Genomic DNA, 15,259 nt, shown 5'->3' on the forward strand with positions numbered 1-15,259 from the left:
TGGGCTTGGCCCAAGTTGAAAGAAAAAAAAGAAAAAACAACTGTATCAATAATGGAAGCCACTTGAGGATTCAATGGTAATTTTGCCATTGGTATTTATAACCAAGTGAGATGATGAGGATAGTGGGAGGTCAGCCAAGAAAAGGAAAAGAGGGCAAAAATGTGAGGGTTTGAAGGCAAGGAAACCAAGAAGAAGAGGAAGACAAAGGAGGCTAGGGTTAAGCAAAGCAAGATGATCGGTCGGAAAATCAGTGCCGGATTTCGCCCCAACTTCGGGTAGTCAATCCTTGCGGGTAGCTCTCCTAACCTACCGGTTTGATCTTCCTTAATCTCTTCTTGATGTCTCTCTTTGTTATCCATCATGTGTGTTGATGATGTATGTGTGCCAAGAGCTTGCTCTTGAGTTGTTGTGCCTTCTTCTTTGTTATCCTCTAGTTGTATCTAGAGAGAACCCTCTTTGATCCTCTAGTTGTATCTAGAGAGAGACCTCATTGTATCCCATTGTTGATGTAGTGAAGCATGTTTAAGAGGCTCTAAGGAGTCCCGTGGTTTTTCCCTCGATTCGTAGGGTTTTCCACGCTAAATTGTTGTCTTGCATTGTTGTATGTTTGTTCATCCCATTCTAACAAGAATTGAGGGGTTTGGTAGTGTTTTATGCTTGAGTTGGAGCTTTGAAGCCTTGTAGAACCCTTGGGAAGAGCATTGAAGCCTCAAGGAAGCTATTGAAGGTGTTTTTCAGAGTTCGCGGGCTGTATGCGGGCCGCGCAAGCCTCTTTGTGAACCACGGCGGATCGCCAGTGAACCGCGCGGGCTGCGTAGAATTGCCAGTGAAGTTCGCGGGCCGCACACTGTCCGCACGTGAACAGTAACAGTGATGCAGTATGCTTGACCAGTGCATTGCTGCAGTGTCTTCTGTAGTTTTCACTGTTTCGAAATACCGTCTAGACCCCAACAGACACAACATCAACTTATGTGATTTAATATATCAAACGAACCAGTCACACGAACCAGCCACACGAATGATGTGGCTGGTGACGTGGCTGGTTATTTTTTTTAATTTAAAAAAAAAATAAGAAGGACTTTAGTTATCACGTGGCTCTCTCTTTCTCTCTCTCCTGTCTCGTTCTCCCCTCTCTCGAGATCCAGATCAGGGCCGCCGCATCCCCTTCCTCTCTCCTGCCCCACCGATCCGATCCCGGCCGCCGCTTATATCTCTATTGTGCCCCCGATCTTGGCGGCCGATCCCCCCTCGGTTCCCAACTTCAGTCCACCGCTCCCCTCTCGATCTAGTGGTCTTTGCTTAGCTGTCTTCCCTCATCTTGGATTGTTGTTGTTTTTATGGTTATATTGTTATATAATGTCTTTGGTGTTATTAGAATTGGGATTGTTGTCTTTGTTATATTATTAGATGCCAGAACACTTCACTCAAATTGGGATTGTTGTCTTTGGTGTTATTAGATGACAGAACATTATATTTTGGTGTAACTCTTTAGATGAACTTCTAGATATTGCTCGTCGTTGGGTTTTAGATATTGCTGCGAGAGCTCAGGTAAGGAAAATATTCGATTCTGCTAGGGCTCAGGCTCGGAAAAATCTACTTATAATTAACTCCCTTTGGATTGCATTGACGTCATTGAAAAAGGTTTTGTTGCTGATTTTTTCTGCTGAGTCCAAGAATCTAGTTCATTGTACAGGAAACAAAAACCACAAATATGGATGTACATAGTTCTATGAACTGCTAATATAACAAAAGGTTCATGATTTCGTCTTAATCACTTAGAACATGCCAAACACCACATAAATTTGGTAATATCGCCAAAAGAAAATAAAGGTAGCCTGAAAAATGTCTTGTATACAATCACATTGTACATGAAACAAAAACCACAAAGAAATAAGATACTTGAGTGGTAATGAACACGTAGGAAAACATAAGCATTGACGGAGCTGAAATATCATCAAGTTTTAACAGGCCACCAAAGTCCAAACTATTTTTGTACTGTCCTATTTTTACCCATCCAAAGTAGACACAGCTCAAAAAAACATATTGCTTTCTAATTGTAACAAAAACTGGTCTCATATGAGCATCATCAAATTTTCTCCAGTAGTAATGGATGGTGTGAGCTGGTCTTTCAAGAAGCATTGTGAAGCTATGCTTGGCTTTGAGAATACCTGTTGGCCAGCTATCATCTCTTGATAGCAATGGAAGGTTTAATTCATCTCTAGGGCTGTTTTGTTCATCTCATGCTTGTTGTTTTGATGTTCTTGTGCATGAGGAGGTAGAAGGTGATCTATCAGAGGTTTTGTTAGGATTCCAAACACCTGCAATCATATAAATTTTAATCAATGTTCTTATGGAATCTATTACAGCGATAAAATAAATGCAAACTATTGTGAAATAATACCAAAGTGCTAAAAAGGACAACAACAACAGTGCTGGTGATCATTGTTGCATTAACTGGATTCCATGCAACACCAGAGGATGTGAACTGTAAAACAGAATAGAATGTAGAGTGTGATAATGATAATCTTCATTTCTGACTGAACAACCACACTAAAAATACTTGCTTGAATGCTAAGGCAATAGAAACAGCTCCTCTCATGAGCCCTGCCCACCAGATTACAATCTGTGACACAAATAAAGTTTCCACATGTATTCATTCATTCAAATATTCTCACAGAGGTCAATGATATTTGTGATTTAAATAACCTGGTGTTTAATTGTGATTAATGGCTTTCCAGCATCTGAGATCATGTAGTTGGATAGAGCAGACGGGGAAAACGAATGCAGCTCGTCCAAGCAATGTTAGGAATATCACGGAACTGTAAATGCCAAAGGATGTCTGTATGCTGTAGTGAAATTGCAGAGGAAATTCCATGATAGATCAACAAGTACATCAATTATAATTCTGCAGAGCTTGTACAATTTTAGAGATAACCTGGTGTTTGATTGTGATTAATGGCTTTCTAGCATCTGAGCTCATGTAGTTGGATAGAGCAGACAGGGGGAAAACGAATGCAGCTCGTCCAAGCAATGTTAGGAATATCACGGAACTGTAAATGCCAAAGGATGTCTGCATGCTGCAGTTAATGAGGAGAGTAAATTCCATGATAGATCAACAAGTACATCAATTATAATTCTGCAGAGCTTGTACAATTTTAGAGATAAATATATGGTGTTGAAAATAAACTGTGATTATAGCATGCAAGATCGATCTTGAAGAAAACAACCAATAGAGACAAAGATCTGAAGTCAATTACCAATCCAATCATCCACCTTTATTCTGAAAATAAGCAAAACCAGCCACATCAGTCCTGAAGATATTAATAACATCATCAGTAACATTTTCAGCATCTCTAAAGATATTAAAACAAAAATCAGTCAATAACACAAATTCATGTTTTATCAAAAGCTCAGATCTTGCCCTCTATTTGTTCACATGGATAAACCTAAATCAAGGGCTGCAACTAAAGTTGCCACGCCACCCAATTTTCATACTCTTGTAGGGAAAATCATCATGGCCACAAGAACATCTATAACAGTAATGCTATATAGAGCGAACCAAACACACAAACCAGCCACATCGACAGAATGATTCATTATGAATATATATAACATATCAAGCAACAGAATGAAAAAAGAGGCTCAGATTCAACAGTTGAAAATTTCTCCCACCCTTCCCCTCCCTTTACAACAATAGGAGTAGCGGTTGCCTATTAGGCCATCCAAGCTACTACGCCGTCGATGTAGAGAGATGAGGGCACGGGAGACTTTTTTAGAACATCATCATTGCCTCTTTACCTGATTTCAAGGGTTCCCCCTCTCTCGGAAAAGGGCAGCAAAGAGGGGAGCGGCGGTCGGGAGTAGGGCATCGAGAGGAGAGGTAGCCAAGCAAAGACCACTAGATCGAGAGGGGAGCGGTGGACGGAAGTTGGGAACCGAGAGGGGATCGGCCGCCAAGATCGGGGATCGGCCGGGATCGGATCGGTGGGGCAGGAGAGAGGAAGGGGATGCGGCGGCCCTGATCTGGATCTCGAGAGAAGGGAGAACGAGACAGGAGAGAGAGAGAAAGAGAGAGCCACGTGATAACTAAAGTCCTTCTTATTTTTTTTTTAAATTAAAAAAAATAACCAGCCACGTCACCAGCCACATCATTCGTGTGGCTGGTTCGTGTGACTGGTTCGTTTGATATAGCATTAAAAAAAGCTTGTTTTCTCTTTAGCATACTATATAAAAAAATTTGTATAGGTTTTTTTTTTAACTGTCATTTTATAACTTAGATGTTGCCAGCTTCTAATTGTATGTATATATATATATATTTGATTTCTTAGTTATTTAAATTAGCATCTGATCTACATTTCTTTCTTAGGTGATTAAACATTGATGTTCTTTTAAAGTTTTCTCCTCTTTGTTTTATGAATGGATATGTTCCGATTCTGAATTATTTTTAAACCTTTTATTATATTTGTTTTTTTTCCTTATTTGAGTTATATATTGCTTTGAGTATTTCATTAAGAATTTATAGTCGTCCATCAATAAATTATTTATTTTTACTTTAATAATTATTGTTTTAATTTTTTATCCATACCGTACTTTGAATTAAATTCTAGTAAAGTTTACTTTTATAAAGTAGATAAACCACTCATCACAATCAAAATAAGAGGAAGTTGAACTCTCAACCTATCACTCTGTAGAAAAAAAATTATCATCTTTTTTATTACAAAGATGGTATACCGATCATATTTTAATTTAAAATTCAATAGTCTTATAAAAAAAAGATATTGTATTTTAGAAACCAAACAGAAAGATATTTAAATTAGTTCAACATTAGTTATATAAATGTTCTTTCAACAAATTTTATATGCTTATTTGTTATTTAGTATTACATTTTGTAGATTATCAAAAGCTCATATTTTTTATTTTTTTATTTTTTCCAAGTAAAAAGGAACAAAATTTGCATAACATCACCCAAAAGTGAAAGGAAAATCCTCTAATACGTTTTAATATAAAAATATGAATTTAAATGTAAAAATCCTAGGTTTCTCACCCTATCATTTCGGCAAATTTAGAAATATAAGCTTCTAAATTGAACTAGACAAATAATATGTTTAATTTATATTTAGTATGATATCTACACTGTGTTTGAATTATTTGCAACGTATTTAATTAAAATAAAAATCTATCATATTAACTCAAGTTTTTAAATTAAATCAGACCCAAATAATTTTGTTAATTTGCATAAAAAAAAAAAAACCAAAGATCAAACTGTACTGAACCCCAAAACTTCCAGAAACGTAAAAATAGATGAAACAAATGTAATAAGTTTTTCAGAACAAGAAGAAATCAGTTTTTATTGATACAAAACCAAGGTCTGGTACCCCCCAACAAGTGCTCTATAGTGCTGTACACACATCATTATTTCATTCAACTACATTACAAACCGAAACTTTCACACAACTCTATGCCTTTCAGAAGTAATCAGTAAATAAAATCAAAATAATGAACAACAATGCAAGTCAAGAAACAACCTCCGGCCGCAAAAATTAACACACCACTATTAAACAACAACACAAACCTAAATAAAAACAGGGAGGCAGTTGTAGGAATTCAATGTTCGTGATGAACAAATTATTTGGGAGCAAAACCAGCTAAAAAAACACTGGTTTCGTCCCTCTTGTCCGTAATTTGGGTCCTCCCCAGATAAACCCGGGTGACCAAAACTCATGATGTTGATATGATTGGGAATGATCGAACTCAAGGAATAGCAGGCTCCTTTAAGTATTTAGAACAACTGCAGAGTGAGCTTAAGCTTGTTCTGCCTCCACTTGGGCAACTTGTAGAAATTTTCCTTTGTTATACCAAATTTCTCTCTGAATTCTGCAGATGAGAGATAAGTCTGCAATTCGAGCAAAAGAGTAATGAGATCTGATAACGTTTTGCTAAAGAGAATGATTGAATGATTGATGATTACCTCTCTTTTTGTTACATCTATACCAGTGACAGGATTTGTGGACTTTACTTTTAGGCGTTCATATGGGAAAATAATAAGCCCTTCCTCATCTTCGGCTTCATTCTCCTTTGTATCTTCTTGAATAGTTAGGCCTTCAATCCTAGTGCTCATTGAGGTCGGGGTTTCCTTGGCACTCACTGCTGGTTTTGGTTTGTTCACCTCCGGGCTCACTACACAAAACAGATGAGAGTAAGTATTGACACACATCATGTCTACAAATTACTTCATTCACATACCTCTGATTGATTTCGGCATGATAACTACTTTCGGTTGTTCAAAAGAAGCACTCAGCGCAGCAATTGCTGACGACTTAGGGGCCACTTTAATAGAATCAGGACTTATCGATTTTGGAATAATTTTCCTCACAACTGGAGGTGGGGTTGAAAGGTTCCTGGCATTAGGGTTCTCAAAATTAGCCGCTAGAGCATTGAAGGCAGGAGATCTTCCTCTGACACGGACACGGTCAGGACTGAATGACATACTTCTGGAGCGCTGAGATTTATCTGGCACACTAGATCTTCCTCCATATGACGCAGGTGCCCTTCGCTTAGGTTTCTGAGAATTGCATACGTTAAACAAAGAAATTTCATCTAGATCTAATTGAAAATGAAAAAGTTACTGAAGAGGGAGTTTCTACATCGGACGTCGGAGTGACTCCATTTTTCACTATAGCGAGCTTCCTCTGGAATGAATTGCCGTGCATCTGGAAACAGAAGAAAAATGTCATTAAAATATCAGGAAATGGTCCTAGAATCTGCATGTGAGACTCTAACTAACTGTTTTGAATGCTTACAGTCGCTTTAGCAGAATCCCATATAAAGAAGCGAGTGAAAAATTGTGGCTCACTTCCTTCCATAACGACAAATATTGGAGTTTCTCGAGGTAATTTCTCCAAAAGAAAATCACATTCTAGATATTTCTGGCAAAAATAAAAGATTGTGAATCCATCAGAAAACAGTTACATCATTTTGAAGCCAATATGAAGTAGGGATGGAATGGTGGTTGATATCTAATACCTCTCCGATTTTAAACGCTTGTAATTTGTTCTTTGAATCTACATTTTGTCCAACCCAAACAAAGATATCTGTCTGACAATCGAGAATGAATATATCTTCGGTCATCAAGTCATCTTGCGTGAAGTGGAATACTTCTGTGACCTGGACAAGAACATACTGATGGTTATTTATCCAAGATTCAATTTGGGCAAAGACACTGAAAGAAATTCTTCTAACACACACCTTTAGGTTGCCTGGACACCAACAGCAAAGAGAAGATTGATGAAGATGAAGAAAAGGAAATAGCAACTTAGTGATTGCATAGAATAGCAAATGAAAGATAAAAAAACAAAAAAGTTGCAATGAAGAGCATTGGCATTTTCACCAGCCACGTACCTTTTAAGAATGTGCAGGAGAACAGATGTGGATCATATTCAGGTTCTTTGCTGACTTTCTGACTGGGATATTCAGATTTGCCTCCAAGCAAACTCCAAAATAGTTCACTTTCGGTCCCTTCCTTTTGTTGTCTAGACTGAATGTTTGGCTGAAGAAAGTGAAAAAAAAAAAAGGAAATCAAGCACAAGGTAACTGCTAGAAACCACGATAATACTCAATTCCAGATGATCCATGTTGCCTGTAATAGGACTTAGGATTAAAATCTTTTGGACCTTTGGTATAGGAACCATATTTTCTATCTCGTTCCAGAAAATCTCATAAATAAACTTAAACAAGCACAACAGGCACACATATTTTTATGGAATTAGAAGTATGACGCTTCATTTCTAAATGAGACACTGGAACTGAAGTTTATAGCTCTCATTGGCCTGAATATGATTGTAGCTCTAACATCAGAAGCATCCAGAATTATGGAATGAGAGAAACCTTTTGTACAGATGTGAAGGTCTATCATATACAAATAATTGCCTGGCACACCAAAGAGCAGTATAAGACAGATGTTTAATTCTTTGAGGAAAGGATAATTCACAACAGTGTCTTCAAAATTACTACTTCGGACTTTTTATCTTCAATTAAATTAAGTGTGGTAACAAATACGGAGCACATACCATGACACGCACTAGCAGCTTGTTATACTTCCTGCACACTTAACTTCAGTTTTTTTATCTTACATAAAATATGCAAATTACTAGAAAAAATATAGTGAAATTGCCTGGTTTCCAAAACAAGGTAAAGTCAAGTTTTTAACTTCACTGTGCCACTGAAGGACTGCTAAACTATGTCATGGACTAGCCAGTTAAACAACAAAATAGATCAAAGCAGCTGAAGGTTGAGATTAGTCTTGAGCTAAGTTGATCATTTAAAGAAAAAGAAATGAACTCAAACAGCCAAGCAAAGCTTGAAACTAATTCTAGCAAAGCTCAAATATCTTTAAGCTGACTAGTTTTATCTTCAAATCACCTTTTCCATAGCTTTCTTCCTTCACCACCAAGCCAGCTCTAATCAAGCCATTTGAACGGCTCAATGCAGCTCAAACTAGAATAAATTGTCACTGGAAAATTTTTATCACCTTAATACTTTATTTTTCCGGAAACGCTTAAGGTACAGAACAATACATATATTCCTTTTAGAACTGATTGATTGTCAAGGGCATGTATAGTGTCCCATACCTTAAGTTTTTCAGGAAAACTTCCAGTATGAAGATAGTAAAATTACCACCGATTGCAAGCTTAAGAAAAATCATGACATCTATTAAAGTGCCACATGCCATTTCAAATCTGTTCAATTCAACCAATTTATGTGCCAATTCATGCGGTCAAGCATCATCATTCTCAAAAGAAGACAGTAACATAGAAGTAGAAATCAGATATTGAACTCAAAAAAGTCATTTTTATAGTAATGAAATTTTTGGGAGCAGTTTCTAATTTTCTATACATGAAATAAATAAAATAAATGATGAAAAGAAAAAAGATAAAAATAATGGACCATGTAGCCCATAATCTTTCAGACATCAAATTAGTTAGTCATATAGACAAAAGATCACACCTTTATCACATCTAGTTGTCTCTCAGCAAGCTCTTGGTCCTCTGGTGTGGTAAGGGTTCCTGACCATGTGAAAACAGAACTTCCACTGTGCAATATGTAACAATATGATGAATTCAGAGATGATGCCACCTGATTAGAACAAATGGGACAATGAGTCTTATCATCATCTTCACCATGTTAATAATACAATTCACTAAAAACAGAAATACTAAAATTAAGCTACATACAATCATAATTATGACAACAATATTAAGTTTCAATCTCAAGATATATATTTTTCAGCAACATGCTCATTCAAGAAATGGCAGCATTTACCGGCTCAACTTGAATTGCTTGCATATTATCTGGTCCAGAACCTTGAACACGAAAAAGTGCAAGGCTGTCTTCTGAATATGTATCATCAACAATGCCATTTTCTTTCAAGAAATTAATATATCCTGAGCTCAATCCACCCTAGAAAGTTGTAAATGAAAGAGCTCAGATGTCAACTTTGAAAACCCAAAAAAGAAAACTATCTCATAAAATGAAGCTCTTGTCCATGTAGATGATGTTGATAATCAAAGGCCACCTTAAATACTATAAAGCTCTGAAATATTGAGAAAAACTGAACAGGTTCCTTTCCTTCATAAATACGAGCCTATGAATAGACAAGAAACAATTAGATCAAATCAAAAGCAAGTATTCATCAGATTGGTTGCTATAAAAAAAGGAAACTAGTTATTGATAAAATACCTGTACAGCCTGAAACTTCAAAGACTCAACCATCTTTCCAGCAAGAAAAATAGCTGATGTTCTTTCTTCCTGGTTTCCAAATAATGACACATCAGTAAACAATGAAGTTATGCAAGTTATGAATTATTATTTAGTATGCTAGGTGCAAATAAGCAATGCATATTAATTTGCAGAAACTTGTATAAATACTGATAACTGTAAGACAATTGGCTGATGGTATTGACCAAAGGATCTTTACTGAAAGATTTTAATATGCCACCTTGAATGAAACCTGGAAGATTTTCTAGATACACTCGCCAATAGAAAATCATAAAAGTTTCCTTCTAGACTTACTTCAATGCTTTTTTTCCCAAACCAAGTACCAACAAGATGTTCCTCCTTATCTTCTCCGGGGTATGAATATTGGAAAATATAGCAATCCCCACTATAAAATTTTGAAAGATCGGGAGTTGGAAGAAGGGTCTTCCCCTTGCCATTCACACGCCATACCTGTGAATTAAATCCAGAGTTAGTCTGCTCAAAGACTTGATATTCAAAGTAGATTTGCATACCTAATGCAGCAGACATCTCAAAATGTCTTAGATGGAGATCACAAAAGGATAACCATACCTGCAAATTGCCCGTACAATCAATATATGATTGAGGTTCCTCCTTCGCAGGAGTGGCTTTGGTGAGACCCTTCACATTAAATCCTTGGCGTTTTAGAAGCGCTGCCAAAAGGAAAAAAAAATCATCTCCATGAAAAGAATAACTTCATTGTTAAAAACAATTCAGAAAGGATTGTGAAAGCTTCATGAGAAAACCTTTGAATGACAGTGAAATTAGTTTCCATCCTCATACGCACATTGAGAAAAAGCATAATTCACATATATAAAAGTTTAAAAAAAAAAGTAAATAAGTAAAAGGACAGCTAGCCTGTGTAGCATCAATGCCCTAAAATCCTCTACTATATAATCATATAATTGCTAACCTGCAACTTTGCCTCTAGCATCATCAGATATGCCTACTTCAGCTGTTTGTGGCCATATATCAAATTTAGATCGAAACATCACAGTCTCAAAACCCTCAATAACACGAATAATATGAGCTTTTGGTCGGCTAGGTCCACGGATTAACTCCTGTGAAGAGAAACCATGCCAGACACTAAGTTCACATAGCAACACCAGGTACAAAAAGCTTTCTAACATCAACTAGACAATACTTCTGCAGCAGAACTGGCAGCTTTCCGTTCCTCAAGAATTGTATTTCTGCCCATCCATACAAAAACTTCAACCCCACAATCAAGCAGGTAACATTTATAGGTGTCCAACAACTTTCTTGTCAATTTATCAGCTTCTATTACTTTGAGCTGTCCTTTGTTTAAACTAGAACAAAAAACAACATCCATTTAAAATGTATCAGTGCAATCTAGAATTGAAGGCAGACAACGGATAGATGGTTCAACTTTAAAATAAGTTGTAATTGTAAAAATTACCAAAACAGCTTTGCAGGAGAGGGCTCTACATGCTTAATAATTTCAGATGCTGCTTTTCTAGGAAGAGGAGCAAAGCCACCAAAATATCCCCAGAATTCTCCAGCCTCAGCATCAGCCATCAACTTTCCATCCTCTGCCAGTTAAATAATACAATTGACAACACCAGTATTTCTTAAAGGGAAATTTACGTGGAGGATCTCCAACTAAGTTCAACTTACCAACTGCCGCGACCTCACACTTCCCATCATGATAAGTATCCTTTATGTACTGAACAACTTCAAGAGCTTTAGCCCTCTCCTGAATAGATGAATTTGATCCATTGAACTGGAAAATCTTAGCATCGGTATCAAGAATGAAAACATCATCATGATTGAGAGATGTCCGAGTGAAAGAAACCTAATAAAATATAAAAGAAGGCTCAATACACATCTCAATAAATAATAAGCAATGCAGAAAATTTCATGAAAATCACCTCTTTTACATGGACAACATGCTTGCCTTTGCACACAAATAAGCGTGTCTGATGTTCATGTTTGTTAACTTCAGCATGCTTGAAGCCAGATGCTACCCCACCTAGTTGTGGAATAATACATGGTTTGAAGTAAGACAAGAACATTTCAGTCTCATGGCCTTGAACTTCACGGTATTGAACAGCACGCCCTCCAAGGGCTGCATCAAGTTCAACAGTCTTGATCGCAGCAGTACCAGATTCATCCTAGTTTATTCCCAACAGCACAATCAGCAAACAGAACAGAATGCATGGCCAATACTCCAAAGGAAAGCAATTGACGTAAAACAGACAGGTTAATAACAAACCAGAGTTGTATCTTTGCCAAGCCAATAATGAATATCATGTCTAAGTGCACCATTTTTCTGAGCTGTTGTCTGTTCAAAACAAGGTTTAAGAAATCACAGGAATGATAAATCATAAAATGTATAGTATCTACTACACAAGGTAATACTATGTGCATGTTATATATGATTAACCCATGGCACGTGTATATCACAATCTATTTCTTTATAAAGGCACCAATTCTTGTGATCAGCATAATGGCTTATGTCATCTTTATGCTCAAAGTTAATCATTAATGTTTGTGATAGGCCTATGAGAAGAGATACCCTGATGGGTAATAAATTAAACATCAGGTGTATGTGTGTATTTTCTGAACTGTCAAGATAACTTCAAAATTGTCACATACCTTTAAAATTAAGTATGTGTCTCCTGTAAAAAATTTTCCAAAGGATGACTTTGGGACAGGAACAGGCTGGAAATTTTCAATACGCCAAATCTCAAGTCCACTAAATTCTATCAAGGAAAAGTCACAAGTATAAATCAATAGCAAAAAACAGCCACCATATTTTGTCAATTATGATAATAACCAACAATTTGCCAAACTGTGACCTAGTAGTACCAATGATTACGAGCTTCTACTCTGTCAGGAATCTGTTCATCATGAACTAAGTCACTATCAACTTCTTCGATCAAAAATTATGGTATGCACAAAAGAATGACAACCTAAAATACATGCCAATCCTCTCACTTTTATTCCTGAGTAAATGCAATGATGCAAATATTATGTTTCTAAACTTGTGCTTGGACTTCATGCTACATAAGCATCGAAGATTAATTTCCACTTCAAGCTAACTTGCCCTCCTCAAAGAGATGCAACCCACTATTTCTATTTAAATATTAGAAAAATTAAAGCTAGCATGACAAAAACTAATACAACAATGATTCTTCACATTACACACGTAAATAAATTCCAGTGGCCCGCTTTATAGATAACAGCTTCTGCATTCCTTTTCTAAAATCTCAACCACTAAATTGTTCTAGACCACTTAGGTCATCTTCTATTTATTCTCTTTATGCAAGTTCATTGCATACATTACTGAGTTGAACTTTGGAAAAGCTACCATTATATATTGCCTATATAATACATGCAGTATGTTTTCATCTTTTACCACTTATATGTGCATTTTTATTAAAATTAACAAATAAAAATATCCACCTAGAATCATGAAATATGAATAATATAAAAATTTCATAGCAATACAAGAAGTTGATAATTGACGTAGATCACATTGCACACAAAATAACATTTGAAAATTTCAGATATATTATAATATATCTTAAAGTTAGAAAAACAAGGATACGGCTTTTGTCCAGCGCCATGGAAGGTGGAATCCACGTCCCTCATTGACACGGCCATGAACTACTAAGCCTAATGGAAGTACTCTACCTATTCCACTTTGACCTCAATGAACAACAGGTGGATTCTGCAGGAATATAGTGATAGTTAATTAGTCCACAGTAACCATGCTGAATTTCATTGGTGATTTGTCCATGAAGATAATGACTACAGATAAAATTTGTTCTCACGCCAATGACAAAAAATGACAAGAATAATAACTAACTGAAAGTTTAAGAAAACAAGATAGCATAGAAAAGAATAAAGTAGATCAACACACAATAACATTGGACCACAAAAAAACATGGGCAGGCACTGACCAGGAGAAAATTAGATACATGATTTCTGCATGTGAAAGCAGAAAAGGCACATTGATTTGGCACAAAAATATTGAAAGAGACAATAGATCAGGTTTTCTCCAAAAATGAAGTACATTTTTTACTTCTTGATAGCCAACACATAGTGTATACCAAGAAAAAATTGAATCTAAAAGTTCAGTACTCAATGGACCAGAGTCAAGGCAATACAACAGTCCAGTATGATACACACAAAAAATAAAATAAAATAAAAAAAGAAAAGAAAACCCATGAAACTAATGCAGCTCAAATCTACTCAAATTCTGCTTTTCCTCACTCACAGCATAAGCAGAGTTAGATTCACATTTTTTTTCTCATTAAACAAGCAACAACCTAAGATCCAGCAATCCCAAAATTAGATCCTGCCATCCAATCCTTCAAGTCATGAAAACTCAATCCTCAATCACTTAAAATGCACCAAAACCCCCCACACAAAACATATTGTACCAATTCTTCAAATCAAGCTCCAATTTTCCCGCCCAGAGAAAGCAATCACAGTCTCTCAGGATAAAAAATCTCATTGATTTTTAATAAAAAACATGAAGAAAAACAAAGAAACCCATCAATTAACATCTGAATCAACCCAAATCCAACAATCAACAGCAAAACCAAGAAAGACAAAGAAAAAAAAAACGTCGCTTTCCCACAAATCAATAAGATGATATCAACATTCAACAGTAATCAGCTATTAATCCAAAACAATCACGCCAAAAAGAAAGCAGGAAACTAAGAACAAACATAGAATCCAAGCATATTACCTTGCTTTGAAACCCTAAGAGAGACTTCAGTGCGTGTGTGTGTGTGTGTGTGTGTGTGAGAGAGAGAGAGAGGAAATGATGGAGAGTTGGCAGGCGTGCTTATCACTAAGGAAAGGGAGAGGACCCTACGAGGGAGATCAACTGTCACTTCCTCTCCATTTTTTTTTATTTATTTACATATAACTCCCTACCATTTTTTTATTTCAAACATCCACTACTTAATGTAGTACAATGTTAAAAAATTTGATGATTGGGTAAATCAGGGTTAAATCGGTGGGTTGACAGTATTGTTATAATATTATATATTATAGTATATTATATAAATACTATAATTTTATTATTTATTTACAGTTTATTATCTTCATGGGAGAATATCATTTTTCTCAATTTCAAAGTTACATGGTAGAGGATTTATTAACTCGGTTTCATTCCTGAAATATTTTTTTAAAAAAAATTTTAATTTTGTAAAATACATCTCTAAAATTTTGAAAAATTTTTTTATTAAAAAAACTCCGTGTAATTGTTGGGTTATTATAAAAAAAAATTCAAATTAAGTGATTACACCCTCCAGTACTTTTTAGTTGTCTATTTAACTAATCACATGATTAAAAAAGTCGGATAAAATCGGTTGATAATCCAAAAAAAATACATCAAGATTACTCTTATTTAAAATATGATTTAATAAAATATATAGTTGAATATAATTTATCAGAAGTTATATAATTATATTAAATATAAAGTGTAAAT

At 35.7% G+C, this 15,259-nt stretch overlaps 1 protein-coding gene across 3 annotated transcripts; it reads right to left on the reverse strand.

Moving 5' to 3' along the window:
• Positions 1 to 5,386: 5,386 nt before the first annotated feature.
• Positions 5,387 to 14,611, reverse strand: LOC120279322 (villin-5-like). 3 transcript variants are annotated; one of them, XM_039286240.1, is made up of 23 exons: positions 14,513 to 14,611; positions 13,364 to 13,486; positions 12,409 to 12,508; positions 12,026 to 12,094; positions 11,682 to 11,924; positions 11,428 to 11,605; positions 11,210 to 11,342; positions 10,937 to 11,099; positions 10,706 to 10,853; positions 10,345 to 10,445; positions 10,069 to 10,224; positions 9,736 to 9,804; positions 9,572 to 9,640; positions 9,319 to 9,456; positions 9,004 to 9,132; positions 7,399 to 7,546; positions 7,246 to 7,256; positions 7,024 to 7,164; positions 6,801 to 6,926; positions 6,645 to 6,710; positions 6,244 to 6,562; positions 5,969 to 6,177; positions 5,387 to 5,893 (listed from the first exon to the last, which is right to left on the reverse strand). In XM_039286240.1, exons 2-23 carry the CDS (start codon positions 13,417 to 13,419, stop codon positions 5,780 to 5,782), a joined length of 2,886 nt encoding a protein of 961 aa, XP_039142174.1. In that variant the 5' UTR covers positions 13,420 to 13,486; positions 14,513 to 14,611; the 3' UTR covers positions 5,387 to 5,779. The 3 variants fall into 3 exon arrangements, with proteins under 3 accessions (XP_039142174.1, XP_039142176.1, XP_039142177.1); XM_039286242.1 differs by lacking the exon at positions 14,513 to 14,611 and adding an exon at positions 14,036 to 14,495; XM_039286243.1 differs by lacking the exons at positions 12,409 to 12,508; positions 14,513 to 14,611 and having other exon boundaries at positions 13,364 to 14,494.
• Positions 14,612 to 15,259: the final 648 nt, after the last annotated feature.

Source organism: Dioscorea cayenensis, chromosome 16, assembly GCF_009730915.1.
Source record: "Dioscorea cayenensis subsp. rotundata cultivar TDr96_F1 chromosome 16, TDr96_F1_v2_PseudoChromosome.rev07_lg8_w22 25.fasta, whole genome shotgun sequence".
NCBI classification, from domain to species: Eukaryota; Viridiplantae; Streptophyta; class Magnoliopsida; order Dioscoreales; family Dioscoreaceae; genus Dioscorea; species Dioscorea cayenensis.

Bases quoted from the DNA above. Each gene is read 5' to 3' on its own strand.
- LOC120279322 (XM_039286240.1), bottom strand. From the start codon at position 13,419: ATGGCCGTGTCAATGAGGGACGTGGATTCCACCTTCCATGGCGCTGGA. The intron at 12,095-12,408 runs GTATGTGACAAT...TGTTTTGAACAG, and splicing joins ACACATACTTAATTTTAAAG to ACAACAGCTCAGAAAAATGG. The intron at 11,925-12,025 runs GTTTGTTATTAA...GGAATAAACTAG, and splicing joins TTGGCAAAGATACAACTCTG to GATGAATCTGGTACTGCTGC.